Source organism: Rosa rugosa, chromosome 4 (assembly GCF_958449725.1).
Source record: "Rosa rugosa chromosome 4, drRosRugo1.1, whole genome shotgun sequence".
Lineage (NCBI taxonomy): Eukaryota > Viridiplantae > Streptophyta > Magnoliopsida > Rosales > Rosaceae > Rosa > Rosa rugosa.
In genome coordinates, this window is record NC_084823.1 from 51687668 (window position 1) to 51706623 (window position 18956).

Sequence of the window (18956 nt, forward strand, 5' to 3'; positions counted from 1 at the left end):
GTGGGGCCCCAATGTAGCTCCGCTTCTGCCCCTATCCCGATGAGCCGAAACCAAAGCTCTTATTTTCTGTTGAGTAATAGTCCGAGTAAGTCTTCAATGAGCCCTCGAAAAGTTGATGCAAATAAACGGATTTTTGTTCTACGTCTTCGAGCTATATACCCTCGTTTAATTCTGGTCATTGAATAAATGAAACTTTGATGAATAACTAATTGATTTCCTTTCTTTTAGTTATTCCCTTCCCGTCTCCTAGTCTATTAAAGTATTAATAACAAAACGGATTCTTCCAATGTATAAAATAAAAATTCCAATGGCTTTTGCTACTCTAACCTTCCCGACCACGATTTTTTTCTAGGCATTTCGCCTAAAAATCAAAATTGTATTGATTGAAACACATAGTAAATAAAAAACTAATAAATAAAAATGGATTATAGTGGGTTCCATCGTTTCTATGGTTACTTCTTAACGGCGAGGTCCTCTCTATACACCGGAGCCCTTCCTTCATTTAATCAATGTTATTGTTAACTTGTACAGTTCACACCCTTTGGCTCTACCCATAATTATCTAGTACTAGGTCTTTCACAACGAGATCTATTTATACAGTAACGGTATTTAATTATGAAGATTTGCTGAGTAGCTGACCCTGTTAGTCCGTTCTTGCAAGAATAAGGCCTAAAATTTTGACTTTTTAAAATAAGATTTCCCCTGCTTAATGAATACCATTTGCTATCAATGGGGAATCCTTTCTCATCTTAAATTTAAAATTGACGTGATTGGATTTGCACCAACGGGAGCCATACATTTGATACCCCAATTGAAGGATAGATCTTTTTTTAAGATATAGAATATTCAATGGAGTTCGTCCATTCTATTCTATCCTACTCACTGGTAGGATCGGTGATACTGGATCAATTGTTTTCTTTCTTTTGTCCTAGTCCATGGTCTGAACGAGTTGCACATACACCCTAGTACATGTTCCTCGTCGCTGAGGACATCCTCCAAGAGCGGGGGATTTCGTGACATTTCTGATTGGCTGTCTTGTGTTTCTAATAAGTTGTTTAATAGTTGGCATGTTGAATCATATATATAATGGGCTGGTTTAGATCGATCTTAACCGGATGCTTAGGAATTCTTTTTTTTTTCTTTTCTATATTTTAAATTTCTATATTAAGAAATTAATAAATAGAATATTAAATCCGGTAAGAAGATAAAATACCAAATCACGAATTCATGTGAAATCCTTGTTCTTTTTCTTTTTTATTCAGTCGCTACAAGATCAACAATTCCATGAGCTTGGGCTTCTGTTGCTGACATAAAAACATCTCTTTCCATGTCTTCGGATACAACCCATAGGGGTTTGCCTGTCCTTTGTGCATAAACCCTTGTGATGGTTTCGCGCAGCTTCAACAGTTCTTCCGCTTCCAGGATAAATTCTCCCGTCTGTGCCTCATAAAAAGAACTAGCAGGTTGATGGATCATTACCCTGATAATATGATATAACATAAAAAAAAGTGTTTCTTCTATCTCGCATGATGAAAGTGAGGAGATAAAGAATAATAAAAAAGATATAATTGAACAACCGTTCATGCATCTTTTGCGCATTGCATACGGCTCTATAATGGAATTCGCTTTTTTTACCTTACTTTACTTACATCGAAGAAATATAAAATAAATGATAGGGTCTATCAGACTTGGGTTGGTAAATGATCCAATAACCATCCTTCCTTTTGTAGTAGTTCAAAAATACTATGATGGTTCCGTTGCTTTATATATTTATTTCGTCTGTTATTTAGCAATCCCAAAGTTTTTTTTTTTTTTTTTCAAATAAAAAAACAAGATTTATTTTCATATTCTTTCATAACCTAAAAATTGTTAAGATTAAGAGTCCTTGCTGTGAAAACAAAAAAGTTTGTGACGCTGAAATAGGCCTCCCGATGGATTGGCTAAAATCAAAAATGTCTTTTTATCTCATACTACTCTTTTGATATGTAATCTAAGGGTTTAAAAAAAAATTCTCATATCGAATTCGAAGTGCCATGCTATTATTACTTAATATTCATATAGTGCGAAGACATAGTTTTTTTTTTTTTTTTTTTTCTCTTAAATCAAATAAAAAACTCATTGGCACCGAGCGTGAGGGAATGCTAGACGTTTGGTAATTTCCCCTCCAACAGGAATAAAAGATCCCATCGAAGCGGCTAATCCCATGCATATTGTCTGTAATAGCTACTCCGGGTATTACCCATCAGCCAGAAGAGTTTATAAACAAATACAGATCTTTGGTATCATCCTCTATGCTGAGATATACCATAAGACCAATAAGTTGATTCGAGATCTCGCTATCAACCCCTTGGCCTAAAAAAAGTAATATTTCTCGATAAAGTCGGTTGATTGGGATAAAATGGTATCCCTTAGAAACCGTACATGCACCTTTTGATGCATACGGTTCAGCAAAAATCATGAAAAAAAGGAATCAATGTGTAGATTCTAGCCTTTTTTTTTCCTAACAGGTTTTTTTTAACTTATAAAATGGACTTTTCTTTCATTTTTGAAGAAAGATGAGTTTTGGCCTGTTTTGTTTATCTAAAAAAAATTGCTAAACTTATCTGACTAACTTCTCATTGATGTATTGTTTCATCGAGATACAATCTAAATCGCAATGTAATTTTCTTGTTCCTGACCGGGCTTCTTCAATTTTTTTAGGTTTATGCTCTACTCCGAGTAAAGATCCGCCCGATTTGGATTTGTACATATAGGACAAATGCCCCAATACCACGTCCTTTTGCTATGACTTCCCCATTTTGTTTTTTCAATTTATTATTTTATTTCATGTCTTCCAACAAATATTCAACGCATTTACCATATTCAACGTAATCATAAATATATTTATTACCAATTGATTTTCTTTCTAAAGGGAGCCTGGATACTTCATTTGATTGGTCTAACCAAGCCAACCATAAATTATTCTAATTGATAATATTAGTCCGTCTACCCTCCCTAAAAAATGGATCTAATTGCACTTCACGCTCCAAATTTTTGATACTTTGATAATCTGGGTCGGGTCCATTACTGCAATACCCTGACCCACCAGATCCTCTGTGCACATTTTCCCAGAGCTGATGAACTAGTGACACTATCAAAACCGTTCTAACACCCACGGACTTGGCCACTCTCTCTTCTCCTCAGTTTCGCAGAGTGAAGACTCTGTAGCTCCATTCCGAAGACCAAAAGGTAAAGTCAACAATGTAATTACTGAACCTTTCTCATTCTCCTCTCTAATCTTCGTAATCCGGCCATATGAATTCTTTATAACTTGGAATTTTGATTCGATCGGAAGCTCTAGGGTTACGGTTCCGGCCGACTAAGCAAGCAGAGAGAGATGACGAGCAACAACAACGAGAGTGTCGCCGCCGGTGAGCCACCGGTTCCACTGATGAACATCGTCGTTTCTGCACCACCGACCGGCACCGCCGCTGTATGTACTTCCGGCTCTAACTGTAGCTTCTGCATTCAAAGCATGGTTTAGTGTTCAATATGATCTTACACTGGCAAAAGCTCATTTAGTTTTGTGTTTGAAGATTAGTATAAGTTAGTGAATCTAAGAAGGAATTGTTATTTTAATACTAGAGGGATATATTAATATTTTAGGTTCAAACATTAGCTTCCGAAGTGGTGATCCTGATTGCATTAGCTATGGAAATGAGATTTTTGTTTTAGACAAGGAAATGATTAACAATTAAGGCCTGAAAACGGGGTTGAGAGATCATTACATCAGAGCATAGATATTTGCCGGTGCCAATACCCATTCTTTCTGTAGTAACATTGAAGCATCTCACACCTTTGTCCAAAATTTAACTCTCGATGTGTTTTGGTAGAGCAGACAGATCACTCGGTTTGGAGAGTTGAAATTAAACCAGAAAATCGAGACAGGGTAAGAGTCGTCGTACCAGATGGTTTATGAGTAGAATCATTGGTGTGATGATTGTGCTTACACTGTTCTTTGTTGCAGTGCTGTATGAGAGCACTGGCCGTGGCATTTTTAATTGTCATAGCTTGTCTGGCGGTGTACATGATTTTATATGCTACCCTTAATATCTCTAAGCTGCCGGCTTACATTCTGTACGGTATGTTTGTGCATTTTGATTTGTGAATCTTATGTCACTGTATATTAGGGTGTTTGGTGATGAAAGTTTTACTGTAAACAGGTGTTCTTATGGTTCTCGCACTTGGAAGTGCACTGAGACTAGCTTTCTTCTATGAACAGATATTGACAGCGGCCACAGATGTGCAAAAGGTAAACTTTCAAATACTAAATAGTGTCAAGAGGTAGAATTCCTTTGTTTGGGATCTGTATGATGTTCAGCTTGTCATTTGTTTTGCTGGGGTCACCGGTGCTGATCGATTACCTCACCAAATGTACCATGAATACAAAAAAAAAATTATTAGTTGGTTTGAAAATATAATTCCAACTGTGGGTGAATACATTCCTCAAGTCCTGCATTGACCCTTTTTGCTTCAAAATATGAACACATACACCTAGCAATGGTTTAAATATTACTTAACTTTTTTTCTTTTTAAATTTCACTTTATTATGTGAACCATGAAGCTTTACTCTTTATTTCTTCTTTTGGCAAAAGTTGTGCTCTATGTTGCGATCATAAGTTCTGTTAATGATATACATTTTATCCAATTGATAGGTACGTGGAAAATCAGATGCAAGTCATGCAACCTGAGGAAAAGCAGAGGTTCTTTGTTTATCACTTGAGCACTGAGACTGCAAGTTATGTAAATGCTTTCTCAGTTGATAAAATGTATACAGAGTAATTTGTAGCGCTAAGAAAGTGTGTTCTGCAATCCTTCCCTTTCGAAGACATTTCAGAAAACGATGAGCTTACCTTCTTTGTAGGATGTTATTGCAGAATTCCTTCTATTCAGTTGCATGAAATTTAAGTATCAGTGAGGAGTATTAATATTTGTTATAAAAATGGAGGCTCGACTCCTCTTCTTTTGTGGCATGACTGCTCATACAAAGACCTGGCATATACAAAGTCCGTTGGATCTGTTGGAAATCTAAAAGGCCTTGCCAATCTTCTTGTTACAACTCGAGGTTGCGTAATTACAATTTCATATTCGCCGTCATCTCTGTCTGCCATCCAAAAGAGTCACTGAGCATGATTTAAGGCCTGGACAAAATTTACAGGAGGACAGAGTGACGACATTAGGTGGGAGATGATTTGTCAGGGCACGTGTAGTTATTTGAAGTCTCTATTCAGTTTGGAATATTTGATGCGTCTTTGAATTCGTATTTTAAGATAGTTTAGGCCGAAAGCAACGTTCCTTATGTTTAACCACCGCAAGTGGTTCTTGCCTAGTTGAGTGTGTTCTCCAACTTATGTTCGAACCCCGAAGCTGTTAAAATGGTCTGGCTACTGTGCTGCGAGCATTTCACATGCGCCGAAAGAAGTTTATTTTGAGCCTAGGAAGCCTTTGGGTTCCCCTTGACAAAGTCAAAAAAAAACATTCCTTATACTTAACCACCGCAAGTGGTTCTTGCCTAATTGAGTGTGTTCTCCAACTTATGTTTGAACCCCGAAGCTGTTAAAGTGGTCTGGCTACTGTGCTGCAATGCACAGTTGGAGCATTTCACATGCGCTGAAAGGGTTTATCTTGGGCCTAGGAAGCCTTTGAGTTCCCCTTGACAAAGTAAAAAAAAAACATTCCTTATGCTTAATTTATAAATCATTTTATTCCCATCCCAATATATACCGGGGCCCCAAAGAAAAGTAACAGCAGCTGAATCTGGGCCGGGTCAGACCCACCCGTCTTTCTCGAGCTCATCCCGGAGAGCTGATAGAGAGTAGTCATACTAGTAATCAAAAACAGAGCATTAAATTCATGATTCATCTTCTTCGCCGCTTTCTCTCTTCCCCTTTCTTGTCCAAAATGCAGAGCCTGTGACCTCCACTCTTCTAATCCAAACCCACCGATTTAATCCCTCAATTTTCGAAATCCATACGTCAATTGAAAAATCGGATTCGAATTGAACGCTCTAGGGTTCCGACGAATCGAGCAGCAGTGAGATGAGCGATGACACGGAGAGCTCAAATTGCGAGCCTCCTGACCTTGAGAAGCAGCAGCACCGTGACGGCGGCGCTGAGGCGGTTACCTCAATTCCCGATTCTTCTGCCGTTGAGGATACGGTGCCGCCGCTGCTGAACGTCGTCGTTTCCGAGCCACCACCGGCTCCGCCCGCCGCCACCGCCAATTCGTCCAAGGAGGTTAAGGGACAGCATTCCAGAAACTCCAGCGCTCATGAACAATGCAGGTAAAACTCCTCAACATTCAATTGAAATTCCCGGCTTTCGGATCGAATTGGATGATGCAAGAGGTAGTGATTTTCAGTGTGGTTGATTTAGGAATGTTGTGTTTGTTGTGCAGGGTGTGTCAGCAGGATAAAGATGAAGCTTTGATTGATCTCGGATGCCATTGTCGAGGTGAACTTGCGAAAGCGCACAGATCATGTATAGACACTTGGTTTCAATCCAAAGGATCAAACAAATGCGAGATTTGCCAGTAATTCACTCACCAATATTTGATTGATAATCTGTAAAATTAGCTCACATATGAAGCCACATTGTAATGCCTTTTTTTTGGTTAATGCAGAGAGGTAGCTACGAATGTGTCAACTCCAGAATCCCAGCCAACTGTATGTGATATGTACCTTTGGGTTCTATGTGTAGCCTTTTCCGTTCACGCCATGGCTATAATATTGATTTACATGAAATGAAGTATTGATCTTACACCAGCAAAAACTAGTATGATTGTGTATTAAACAATAATGTTGTAGAATAGAAAAATGTATCTGAAAATGATGTTGTGGATAGTTTAATACAAGTGGATATATACATATATTTAAGCATTTGTTTATCTATCGTCTGGACTCCCTCAAAGTCTTTCAATATCCAAAATTTCACTGGTTATCTATTTATTCCTTACTTAGCCATTTAGGTTAGGTTCAAACTTGAGCTTTTTATTGACTAGTGATCCCGATTCTATGAGCCGTGGAATTAAGATTGTTGTTTTAGATATAAGGGAGACGATTAGGCTTTACGAGAGAAACTTGAATGATGATTGTTACATCCGAGCATACAGTTATGGCAGTGCCATTATCCATTATTACTGCGACTCATAAATTTGTCAACAAACTTAACCCTCAGTGTATTCGGTGTCACAGACAAATTATTGGGTTTGGAGAATTGAAACAACCTATCGATCGCAAAACCCAGACCAGGTAAGAATTATTCACTAGATTGTAGTATGTTTTATGAGTACAGTTATTGGTGTGATGATTTTGCTTATGCTATTCTTTGTTGCAGGGCTGTATGAGCCCACTTTGGGTGGCATTCTCAATCCTCATTGGTGGTCTGCTGTTGGACGTGCTAATATCTGCCACCCTTGGCATCTCTGCAGTTCCCATTAACATTATCATCGGTATGCTTTTGCATGTTAACATGTGAATCTTGTATCACTTTCGTAGTTTCATATAAAGATGTTTGCTGATATTGAAGACTGAACTGTAAATATAGGTGTTATTGTGGTCCTTGGGCTTGGAACTGTACTGAGACTTGCCTTGGCCTTTTGCCATGAGTGGGGTTCGAGGAGAGTTGTGCAGCGGGTGGACACACAGACAGTGCCTCTTGGCTACCATCCTGGTCTTTAGGTAGAACCTGTAAATAGCAATAAGATGTAGAAGTAGAAGAACTTCAATTTATTTTGGGATCTATATAATGTTCAGCTTGTCATTTGCTCTGTTTGTGCACTAGTGCTGATTACCTCACACACCAAATGTACCTTGAATACAAATAAATCTGGGTTGAAATAAATTTCATACTTGGGGTAAATGGTGGTTACTGTTCTTTTCATATTCCAACTTTAACTTTACTGTTAATGGGGTGAGAGGACAGCTGTGGAAATATGATTGAGTTTCGAAGAAGACTTGCTTTGTGTTTCGGGAAGACGAGTCATGTGCTGCGGCGCCGAAGAATCTAACTTTATAAAAGTGGCCGAACATTGTTTAGGCCTACGAGCCCTTTTTCAGAGGGGCTTTGTTTTTCTCATCACTCAAACGTGGAACTTTTGTGATTATTTTTGGACCGAGTCAGTGATCATGGAACAAAAGAACAGGAAAAGAATGCATAATCTTAAAATCTGCCGTAAGTTGTCGACTGCCTCACGTTTTAATTTGGTCAATCTCCTGACATTAAAAAATTAATTGAAATAAAAGTATTAACAAAATGGGAGGCATACACCAAACTTTAGTTTGGTGAAATTGATAAAGAGGAGTAAAATTGACAATTTATGTTACGAGAAAACAATAAATTAAAAAGTATCGGACTCACATCTCTCATGCCCTTGCACTTCTTATTTATGTATAATATTTTCTACTTATCTCTTAAATTACATGACCTCATATAATTCACATAGGATACTCCTACTCCCCCACTGTACTCATAAACTTGCTTCAATCAAGAGTGTTGTTTTATTCTTATCTTGTGACTTCAAAAGTAAGAATGGTTTTTTCTCAGGGAAAAAAAAAGAAGTAAGAATGGTTTGTAGTCGTGCGGTTTTAGGTAAATCTCATATGTGTTGTTATTAACATATTGAATCAAAAAGTCTACAACTCAAATATTATCGTGTTTTGTCTTGATGGTGTTAATCGAAAAACAAACTCTAAAGGTTCAATAATGGACTTGAAATTGTAAACTTTGAATTACTAAAATGAAGAAGCTTTCCTGCTTTCTCATGGAGACAGACTAAATCTGCGGTCAGAAATTTCCTGGTGGGTAAATAAACAGCAGTCAGAGAGGTAATTAATGTGAAATTCTCCTGTTGACCGACGGTGATTATTCGGATTGGATGCCACTGACTCTACAGAGTGTGTACAGTGGCACAGAGACAGCACAAGAGAGCGACACGTGTCCAACCTTATTCAAAACAACTATTACCTCGTTCCGCGGAGACTGAATGATCGTGTACGACGCATACACGTAGAGTTGAAGTGGACCCCTCCAACCGGAAGCTGGTCAGCTCCTGGACTCCATCAAAGTAAAAGCTGATTATCCCGCCAAAAAAAAAAAAAAAAGAAAGTAAAAGCTGATTAATACGGGAAGCTAGCTGCACACGTTCTTTCGAAGCAAAAAAGAGAGAGAGAGAGGAAGCCAAGGGGGTGAAATTACCAAATTGTCACTGAGAGCCCAAAACCAAGCAGGAGGTTACTCCAATCATCAATTGTGCCTTTTCTCGCTTCTAGGGTTTTCAAAAAGTAGTTTAAAATTTTCTTCTTCAGAGAATTGGGAAAGTGAGCGAAGACGACGACGATCGAGCTCAGATGGCGGTGTTGTCGATGGAGTCGCTGCCGCTGGGATTCCGATTCCGGCCGACGGACGAGGAGCTGATCAACCACTACCTGCGCCTCAAGATCAACGGCCGTCATTCCGAGGTCCAAGTCATCCCCGAAATCGACGTCTGCAAATGGGAGCCCTGGGATTTGCCAAGTACTAATCTCTTTCTTTCCTTCCTTCCTTCTCTCTCGTTTTATTCAATTCAATTTATACTTGCGGGTTTTGAAAATTTGTGAATAAGAATCTCTGATTGGATGGGTTCGTATTTTTCTTTATTCGCTTCGTCACCATGAATATTTATCACCTAGATTCGTTGCTTAATTCTTCGCTCGAGAATATTACTCTAGCTTTTTTACCTACCCAAATCAAATACAATACATAAAAGATTGTAGCTCAGATGCTGTTAATTTCGGACTGTCAAGCCTGTGATTTTTAAGAGTTTGAAAATTGTGGAGAAGAGCATTTTGATTACCATGAATGATGGAATGGCGTAGATTCTTTTCTTGATTACCGAAATGTGCTATTGAAGTAAGGCCTAAGGCCACTAGCGCTAGAAATTTGTGATCTGTCGCAACTGTGAAGCTTGTGGTTGTACGTGTCTAATTTGTGATCTTGCTGTGCAGAGCTATCGATGATAAAGTCGGATGATCAGGAATGGTTCTTCTTCTGCCCCCGTGACAGGAAGTATCCGAATGGTCATCGTTCCAACAGAGCCACAGATGCTGGCTACTGGAAGGCGACCGGGAAGGACCGCACCATCAAGTCCCGTCAGTTCAAGTCTGCTACTAATAACACGGGCTTGGTTGGGATGAAGAAGACGTTGGTTTTCTACAGAGGCCGCGCTCCCAAGGGCGAGCGTACCAGCTGGATCATGCATGAGTATCGTCCCACCCAGAAGGAGCTGGATGGTACTGCTCCTGGACAGGTACTACCTTCTAGGGCCTCCACTAAATGCTGGCCTTGGTCACCCATCCTTTGTATTTATACCTAGTAGTTGTTGGATTGGGAAATAGTGCGTCTTGGAACTGATGTAGGTTCATTCACTTTCTGAAAATGTCTCTATGTTGCAGTGTGCCTTTGTTCTGTGTCGCCTGTTCCATAAACCAGAGGAGAAGGCTGAAGTTCTAAAGTATGATGAAGTAGACCAACCTGGCTTATCTCCTACCACCTCTCCTGATGAGACATCTTCAGATATAGTTCAGGAATCAGCTACCCCAGATATGAAAGGTGGAAAGGAATCAGAAGGTATATCGAGGTGGAATGACAGTTTTGACCACATGACCCCTGATACTCTGACTGTGCCACCTAATGACAGTTATATGGCGGCTTCTGATGTGGAAGTCTATGGACCAGAAGACACAATCTTTCCGGTAACATGATTCTTAATTGTGTTTTTGTCATGTACTTTATCCTATTCCTCTGGCTATATCTGTACACAAGTTTACATATATTAACAACACTGTGATTTCATGCTTCTCAACTATAGGGACATTATCATCTGCCAGGAGAAGTGGGGTTCTATGATCCCAATGAACCCACGATTGACTGCAAAATCTTTTCACCATCGCATTCACCATTCAATGCAGAGCTAGATTATGTGGGTTCACCTCTTGAGTTTGGCAATTATAACAATGGATCGCATTTTCAGGATGGCACATGTGAACAGGATGTATACCTCCCAGAGGTGTTCGATGAGTTTGGCAATAAACAGTATGAGAGCTCCTGTGAGGAGTCAACCAGTCAGAAGAACTTGGTTGGGGTCAGTGAGGCCTATCTATCTGATCATTCATTCATGTTGCAAGCCATACCACCAGAAAACTCATCGCTGAATGCTGCATGGGGTTACGCAGACACCAAAATGACCGAGGTATGAGTCAAAGAATATCTTTCTTGTTTCTTGTAATCCACAGTTATCATAGATTTGATTGTTTTCCTGTCTAACCTGCTTATAGTACTTAATATTGAATCTCTAGAATGTGGAATTTATCCAGCTAATTTGATTGCTATGTAGAGATGAAGTCTGATTCTAACCTGCTTCTTTGTTCTTAACCAGCATAATCTGGACATGAGAGCTCGTGGCTTGTCCAATGAGCAATTTGATACTTCCTACCAAGCTGAAGCTCCAGCATCGATTTATGACCATAAACCTAGAATGGAAAATATCGGTTATCCCGGTAACTCATATGCTGATTCTGCTGTGTCGAATAATTTGGATGAATCTACCAATTGGAAGAATGGTGATAACCATAGCAGTGATCAAGTTGGTAGACCTAGAATCATGATCAGGTCCCGCCTTCCTCAAGAACGACCAAATTCGAACTCTGTGATTCAGGGAGAGGCCTACAGAAGAATTCGTTTAGCAGTTGATAACCATACAAGGGTTTCAAACCATAGCAAAGAAGAAGATGAAGGGCATTCAATTATCACCGAGGTAAAAGTCCTTGAGAAGCCAATTTGATAACTCTCTTTGTATGCATTTATTTGACTCTGATTGTTCCATGCAGGCCAGAGAAACTGTACAGGAGAGTCTTACCTCTGATGAACGGGAGGAAGTTCATGCAATAATCGATGAGGAAGAAGTAACCAGTAGGGATTATTCTGCTAACAATGATTCCGATCTTGTTGGTAAAACTGGAATCAGTTGTAATACCAGGCAACCTCCAGAGGCATCAAACTCAGACACACCCGTTACTCAGGGCACGGCTTCTAGAAGAATCCGCTTGGCGATGACTAGTTCACCTGGGTCAGTTGCCGATAGTAATGTGAGAGATACAAAGCATGGGCAAGAAGATGAAGTGGAATCTAGTATTATTGAGGTAAGGATTATTAGTGAAGCCAGACAGGCATTCCGAGTTGTATGCTTGAATTAGATTTTAAATTTTTAAACATAGTATTGTTCCATGCAGGCCTGCGAAGCCATAGAGAAAACTCCTAATCTGAACAAGCAGGAGGTAGAGTGTCATCCTCTGAAGTTGGATGCGAGCAGGAAAATTGCGGTAGAACCCTCAACAACACTGATTGATGAGAACAAGAAAACCACTGAAGAAGTCGCAACAAAGATCAGGTCAAGGACGGGAGGGAATGATAATTCGTTACATAGCAGCCGTATTGGGATGTCAGTGCGTTCCAAGGCAGCAGCATCTAAATATCATGGCCTGATTATCTTGTTCATTATTTCAGTTGGGATTCCCTTGGTTCTAACCATGTTCATAGCCTTTAGTGGGATCTGGATATCCCATTAGATCTTGACGTTGCAAGGGAGAGGCAGGCAGCATAGGCCTTTAGTTGGTTCTTTGCAGAATCTTATGTAGTTATGTACAACTTCGTTTGAAGCAGGTGTATTAGGATAAGTTGCATTGTCATATGCGTGCATATATATTAGTTATAACCGTAGGTTAGAAACATGTTAGTGTATTAGGATTTGGTCCGTGTTTATGTGTAAACTCGAGTTGATCGTATTTTAGTGGACATATCGCATATATTAGTTATAAAAATGAATTGTTGTCTGTTTCTAGGTTTCCTTATGCAGACGATTGGGTCTCTGCCTGCTGAAGGTGATAACATAATTTGCACTTTGGATAAGGATAAGGATGACTAAACTCTCACATGCCATGCTAAAGCACAAAACAGGAAAAGCCTATGGTTTTTCACTTTCAAAAAGGGTACATACTTGTGATATACGGGGTTTAGTGACTTTCAACACGTCCCAAAATCAAAGGAGAATCGATACAGATTGTCCTATTTGGTTTGGTGATTTTCAATCTGTCTTGAATTTGAGCAATAATCCGACCTCAAAATGAAAATAGGAACTAGAGTTGTCGAGGGTGCCTAATGTGAAAGCATTCAAAACAGGGCTATCCGTTGGTAGTTTGCTCACTGTAATCAGGGACTTGAAATTGTGGGACAAAACAGCGGGATCTATTTTATAGGAAACACCGAGACAAACAGCAGAAATATACAAAACCAGTTAACCAGTCTTAGCAGTATGCTGACACGTAGAAAATAATAGAAATTACAAAGGGATAGAGAGGATAAGGATTCAGAAGAGCCAATCACCACCAAACCCTATTCTGCCTTCTTTTTTTAAGGTTTGGTGATGATAAAACTGAAACCCAAACGAGTCATTTGGTGGGGATGCACACTTGTCACCTCAACAGCTATGGCATACTGGATGGTCCCCGAAAGTCCTAGATAAAACCCAAGTGGGGGCGCCGTGGTAACGCCCACTAGAAAGAAACCCAAAACCCCATAATACCAGATCACAGAGAGGATTCATCTCTCTCTCTATTTGAGAATCTAGCTTCCGGGTGCTTCGATAAAAGGCCATCTGAGAGAGCTCAAGTGTGGTGTTGTAGTGAAAAATCAAACAACAAGATGATACTGGTGGCGATAGTGGCGGAGATGATGGAGGAGTACACGGCGTTGCTGGCCAGGATTCTGGAGCACATGTTCCAGTCTGCACCTTTTCCGAGGAGGGTTCGGTTTCTGATTCTCAGAAACCTTCCTTTTGTGTCCACATACCCTCTTCTTCCTCCCCCTCCTCGTCCTTTGTTTGGAGCCCCTGCTGCTGCTTAGGAAACTTGAACAACAACATTCTTTGTTTTAGGATGTGAGGGTTCTTGGGTTAAATTGTTTCTCTTTGTCAGAATTTAGAGAGAGGGGTTTTCGATTTCATGTACATATTTTGATCGAGCTTGTAATGGAAATCTAGCATATATATTTTGATTGCTCCTGAGTCACATGATGGATGATGCTATTAGTCTATGGCCACCTTTGTTCTTTGAAATTCATCTGTGTAGTCAGTGTGTACTGAAACAAAGATTCCAACTTGGCCTAACTAATACAGGGATCGATTAGTTTTGTTTAAGCTTTGGGAAATTGCAGCAAAGGCACTAATAATGCACATGCCTGGGTGTTCATGGAACAGAAGAGTGTAGAACATCATCCATTTTTGACGTAGAGTAATGATTACTATATTGTTATGTACTGACGGATGAGTTGAGTTAGGTTGTCTTAATCTAACACTTCCACACGTGTCGGTGTCTCTTCTAAAATTGATGGATAGTCTTATTCCGAAAATGGACGTCCTAGCTTTGTTTGGGTTTCTGATATGACTTATGAGAGCTGAACCACACAGAATTAGCTTTCCAACCCCTGGGCTGGGCTACTCGCGATACCCACTTTGGAACACCTCTAACTTCTGAGTAGAGGTGGCAAACGGGCCTAGTCGTACTTCGTGCCGTGCTTGGGCCGGCCCATTTATTATCGTGCCGGGCTCGTGCCGGCCCATGTACTTATACATTAAGCCCGGCCCGGCCCATGGCCCGAGCCCATATCGTGCCGGGCCGTGCTCGTGCCGGGTCAATAACGGGCCGTGCTCGTGCCTACCCACTATAAAGTACGATTTTAAAATCTTAATTTGAACAAATAAAAATTAATTTTATTTAACTATTTAGAAAATTAAAATAAATTAAGTTCTACAACGTTTTTCTTAATCTTAGCTTTTTAAGATTAGATTTCTAATAATTTTTTATATTCCACTATAAGAAAGAAACAAAAAAAAAACTCAAAATATATTGTTTTTAGTAGGGAAAAATTCACCAACGGTGTCTGGACACTTAGGGGACTTTCAGAATGATACCTGAACTTTCAAAGTTATCAATGTGATACCTGGAGTCATTTTTTCGTATCAACGTCGTACCTACGGTCAATTTCCGTCACGGAACAGTTAACCAGAGGCAAGTGTCCGGCTCGTGAGGCACAAAATAAGGGTAAAAGACTAATTTACCCTCAAAAGTATTTTTTTTTTTTTTTTATTCTTTATTTTTTTTTGCTTTCTTCCTTTCTTTTTTTCTTTCTTGTTTTTCTTTTTCAATTTCTTCTTCCCTCTACTTTCTTTCAGCTTCTTCGTCAGCAATCCGAAGGTCCGCCAAGTCGGGTTCTTCGCCGCCCCGGAGCCCATCGCCTCCTCCCCTCCTGTCTCCGACATTTCCCCCTCCAGCAACTCTCTCTCTCCCGTCATGATCATCCCGCCACCTCACTCCTTCGACGTCGAGTTCGCTTTCTCCCCCGGCCGGCCGCTCCGGTCCAACTCGGTTCGCCCTGCTGCGGCCGTGACGACAATTTTGATGGGGATTGGGGAGGAAGAAAAAAGAACAAAAGATGAAGCAGAGTTGCAGAAACTGCAGAAAGAAGAAGAAAGGTCGAAGACCAGGAGAGAGAGAGAGAAGATTCTTTTTGGTGTTTAATCTATCAGCTAAGAACAACATAAATATAAAGATCGTAGGGGTTTTAACATCGGCAGCTCGTGCCCAAGAGGTGGGGAGTTGAGCTGTTGTGCAAGAGGTTGGCGGTTCGAATCTCAAATGTTCCAAGGTTTGTTTGTTTTGTTTAATTATTTGGTATCGCCTAAAAAGAGTATAAATATAAAGTTTGGAGATAATATATCGGCAACAGTTCGTGCTCCAGTGGTGAGAAGTTGTTTTGTTGTGAGAGAGGTTGGGGGTTCGAACCTCATCTCTTCCACGGTTTGTAAATTTTGTATATTATTCGGTATCTCTTAAAACGTGTATAAATATAAAGTTTGGAGGTACTACATCGATGACAGTTTGTGCTCCAGTGGTGGGGAGTTCTTAAGTTGTTGTGAGAGAGGTTGGGGGTTTGAATCTCATGTCTTCCAAAGTTTGTATGTTTTTTATAATTATTCGGTATCGCCTAAAAAGAGTATAAATGTAAAGTTTGGAGCTATTATATTGAGGTCAGTTTGTGCTCCAGTGGTGGGGAGTTGAGTTGTTGTGAGGGAGGTTGGGGGTTCGAACCTCATGTCCTCTAAATTTTGGAAGGAATTGAATTTTTGATCGATTTTAGGGGAAATTGATAGAAAAAGTCTGTTTTGCCCTCACTTTTTTTATCACGTGCCGGACACATGCCTCTGGTTAACTGTTCAGTGACGGAAATTGACCGTAGGTACGACATTGATACGAAAAAATGAGTTCAGGTATCACATTGATAACTTTGAAAGTTCAGGTATCATTCTGAAAGTCCCCTAAGTGTCCAGACACCGTTGGTGAATTTTTCCCATCCCTTTTTAGTATATTATTGTGAGATTAATCTTTATTAATATAATGAAGATTTAGTATCTATTATTTTTTCCTTCATTCTATAGTTGTATTATTATGAGATTAGTCTTTATTAATAAACATATATTTAATATTTAGAAAAAATACTTATGTCAAAACAAGGATATAATGTTTTGTTTCATTATTTTGACAATATATATAAAAGAAAGCATTGGTGGAATTGTCATGAGATTTTAAATAAAAATGTCTCATGTTCAAATCTCATCATTGTAGTTTTTTAATATTTTTAAAAACAAAATGAAATTTTGTGTTTGTAACGGGCCGGCCCACAATATGTCGTGCTCGAGCCGTGCCGTGCCCACTACGGGCTCAGGCCGGGCCAGTCCAATGGGCCAATATTCTTAGGCCCAGCCCGACCCGTTATTCTAACGTGCTCGGGTCGTGCCGGGCCACTAACGGGCTTGGGCCGTGTCGGGCCTCTTTTAAGCGTGCCGGGCCCGTGCCGTGCTCGTGCTTAGTGGCCCGTTTGCCACCTCTACTTTTGAGCCATTCCGAAAAAGACTCGGCTACAAATTGGAAAGAAGTGCCAAACCTTCACTAGCTTAATGGCTAAAATGTGTACATGGATGGATGGACCTAGTGGGCCAAAATGGAACAATCAGTCCATTAGTATTCAGCCACTGTGCTTTGTTGATCCAGAGAAGGGTAATAACACTGGAACAAAATTTGGGCAAAGAACTTGGGTTTTCCACTTTGTTTTTGCTACACCTCTGATTCGAACTAATCTTACTGAATTCTCAACTCTCTCTTACCACTTAAGCTAACTGTAAAGGCTTTGGGTTCCATTTTCTTATATTAGTTTAGACTTTGGAGAGGAAAGAAATGGCAAAATAAAGTCGAATTTTGTGCCTGATTATTTGTTCTAGTTGCATAAGTTAATCTTGGTAAGTAGGGGGAGTGAGTTTTCTAACACCCAACACATTATGGACAGTGTAATATTATATCCCATGGTTTTGAAAAGCTATTCCCTGGATCTGATGCTCTTCTTTAGATAAATATAAATTGCTCATCAAGATAGGGAGTGATGAGCTTAAATTGGTAAAGGATGAATTTCCACATTACACGGATGGAAGAGTGTAAATGCTGACCGGACATATGGTACCAAAAGGGCAGGGAAACTGGAGTGGGTGCTGCAGAATATATGCCAAATTTGAGATTCTCAATTCATGGACCATGAAAGAAATAGGAAACCAATTGTTTTGAATTGCAATGTAGCCCAACTACCAAAATATTTCTCAGTGATCACTGTTATTTGTAGGGCATTAGCTTCAGATATGGCCCATTAGTGCAAAGGTAGCTCTATTGGTCAAAAAGGAGCATAGGTTGCAAATTTTCTCAGGTTGAAATCCTGATTTTCCCAACAATTCTTGAGCTTCAATCTGATTTTACCAAATTTTGAAGTCCAAAACCAGGCATCTGTGAGCACATTGTATTTTGTATTGCAAGGTGATCAATGAAATTACATCACCAATATTCTCTGTTGGAGAATAACATGACCAAATCACATCTGATGCACAATAATAGTATTGGGATTAGGAAGAACCTCTAGCTTTTTCTTATGTGTGTGCATAATGTGTATTCCACACTACCTTTCCAACTGGGCATTTCAATACCAAGGTTACTAGGAATTCCTGTATTTCATATTTCTGAGATCTTGGTGGTATTGTAAGAGTATATATTTATTCACATGTTATATTCTTTCTTTTAGTACGTTTGTCTCCTAAAGTTTACTATAAATGCAGATATGTTATCAAATGCAGGAAAAGCAGGATATTAACTTGAAGCATCAAAGCCTTCCATTAAACCAGAATTATTTTTTTCTGGGTTTTTATGAACAGCATTAAAATTAAACAAATGAAATACAAAATGCTAGAAAAGTACACCAACTACACCACTGTGATTATCTTTGTTCTTAAACAATTCATATACATGGTTGTATAAGCCCATGTTTCTGGTATTGTGTGGTCTGGTGTGGGAAAAATGTCATCATTTTGTTTAGCACTTGGTTGTTCTTAATGCTAGTGTACCAGTTTCTTTATAGCATAGTTTATTGGTAGAGCAATTCTCAATTGGTATAATTTACTAAAAAGTATAGAACCAAAAGATTCCTTCTTGTATAGGGTTGTAGAAATGTAAATCACCTATAGGTTATACAGGGTTTACAAATAGCAATGTGGGAATATAACTTTGTTAATAGACTTTTTAGATAAATGGTAGTGCATGTTGTGTAGTGATTTTCAAAACGGTTAAAAAGAAAGGTATTTAGAACTTGAGAGAATATATAGATTTGTCCCCTTTGCATCAGAACCCATCTTTCCTATTCCTTAAGCTCATCCATATCCCCATGGAAACCTGATATATTCCCTTCACAATTGTCAGCAGCCACGTTAGCTTGACCCACATTTCAAGCATTAATGTG

General features: G+C 39.4%; 4 protein-coding genes across 5 annotated transcripts; all 4 read left to right on the forward strand.

The window, feature by feature from the left end:
• The first annotated feature begins 3039 nt into the window (after positions 1-3039).
• LOC133707162 (uncharacterized) lies at positions 3040-5007 on the forward strand. Of its 2 annotated transcripts, none has more exons than XM_062132719.1 (6): positions 3040-3228; positions 3341-3472; positions 3878-3928; positions 4007-4121; positions 4203-4291; positions 4695-5007. In XM_062132719.1, exons 2-6 carry the CDS (start codon positions 3377-3379, stop codon positions 4728-4730), a joined length of 387 nt encoding a protein of 128 aa, XP_061988703.1. In that variant the 5' UTR covers positions 3040-3228; positions 3341-3376; the 3' UTR covers positions 4731-5007. The 2 variants fall into 2 exon arrangements, with proteins under 2 accessions (XP_061988703.1, XP_061988702.1); XM_062132718.1 differs by having other exon boundaries at positions 3042-3228; positions 3335-3472.
• An 810-nt stretch (positions 5008-5817) lies between these two features.
• Positions 5818-7887, forward strand: LOC133743963 (uncharacterized). Its single transcript, XM_062172049.1, has 6 exons — positions 5818-6322; positions 6436-6570; positions 6661-6703; positions 7232-7288; positions 7374-7488; positions 7584-7887. The coding sequence occupies exons 1-6, from the start codon at positions 6078-6080 to the stop codon at positions 7715-7717; spliced, it is 729 nt and encodes a 242-aa protein (XP_062028033.1). The 5' UTR covers positions 5818-6077; the 3' UTR covers positions 7718-7887.
• A 1352-nt stretch (positions 7888-9239) lies between these two features.
• LOC133742801 (protein NTM1-like 9) lies at positions 9240-12918 on the forward strand. Its single transcript, XM_062170476.1, has 7 exons — positions 9240-9551; positions 10022-10323; positions 10469-10768; positions 10885-11265; positions 11452-11829; positions 11903-12214; positions 12305-12918. Exons 1-7 carry the CDS (start codon positions 9386-9388, stop codon positions 12638-12640), a joined length of 2175 nt encoding a protein of 724 aa, XP_062026460.1. The 5' UTR covers positions 9240-9385; the 3' UTR covers positions 12641-12918.
• A 599-nt stretch (positions 12919-13517) lies between these two features.
• LOC133742803 (uncharacterized) lies at positions 13518-14123 on the forward strand. The gene has a single exon (XM_062170478.1). The coding sequence runs from the start codon at positions 13773-13775 to the stop codon at positions 13971-13973; it is 201 nt and encodes a 66-aa protein (XP_062026462.1). The 5' UTR covers positions 13518-13772; the 3' UTR covers positions 13974-14123.
• Positions 14124-18956: the final 4833 nt, after the last annotated feature.

Bases quoted from the DNA above. Each gene is read 5' to 3' on its own strand.
- LOC133707162 (XM_062132719.1), top strand. From the start codon at position 3,377: ATGACGAGCAACAACAACGAGAGTGTCGCCGCCGGTGAGCCACCGGTT. The intron at 4,122-4,202 runs GTATGTTTGTGC...TACTGTAAACAG, and splicing joins GCCGGCTTACATTCTGTACG to GTGTTCTTATGGTTCTCGCA. The intron at 4,292-4,694 runs GTAAACTTTCAA...TCCAATTGATAG, and splicing joins CGGCCACAGATGTGCAAAAG to GTACGTGGAAAATCAGATGC.
- LOC133743963 (XM_062172049.1), top strand. From the start codon at position 6,078: ATGAGCGATGACACGGAGAGCTCAAATTGCGAGCCTCCTGACCTTGAG. The intron at 6,571-6,660 runs GTAATTCACTCA...TGGTTAATGCAG, and splicing joins AACAAATGCGAGATTTGCCA to AGAGGTAGCTACGAATGTGT. The intron at 6,704-7,231 runs GTATGTGATATG...TCGGTGTCACAG, and splicing joins CTCCAGAATCCCAGCCAACT to ACAAATTATTGGGTTTGGAG.
- LOC133742801 (XM_062170476.1), top strand. From the start codon at position 9,386: ATGGCGGTGTTGTCGATGGAGTCGCTGCCGCTGGGATTCCGATTCCGG. The intron at 10,324-10,468 runs GTACTACCTTCT...TCTATGTTGCAG, and splicing joins ATGGTACTGCTCCTGGACAG to TGTGCCTTTGTTCTGTGTCG. The intron at 12,215-12,304 runs GTAAGGATTATT...TGTTCCATGCAG, and splicing joins TGGAATCTAGTATTATTGAG to GCCTGCGAAGCCATAGAGAA.
- LOC133742803 (XM_062170478.1), top strand. From the start codon at position 13,773: ATGATACTGGTGGCGATAGTGGCGGAGATGATGGAGGAGTACACGGCG.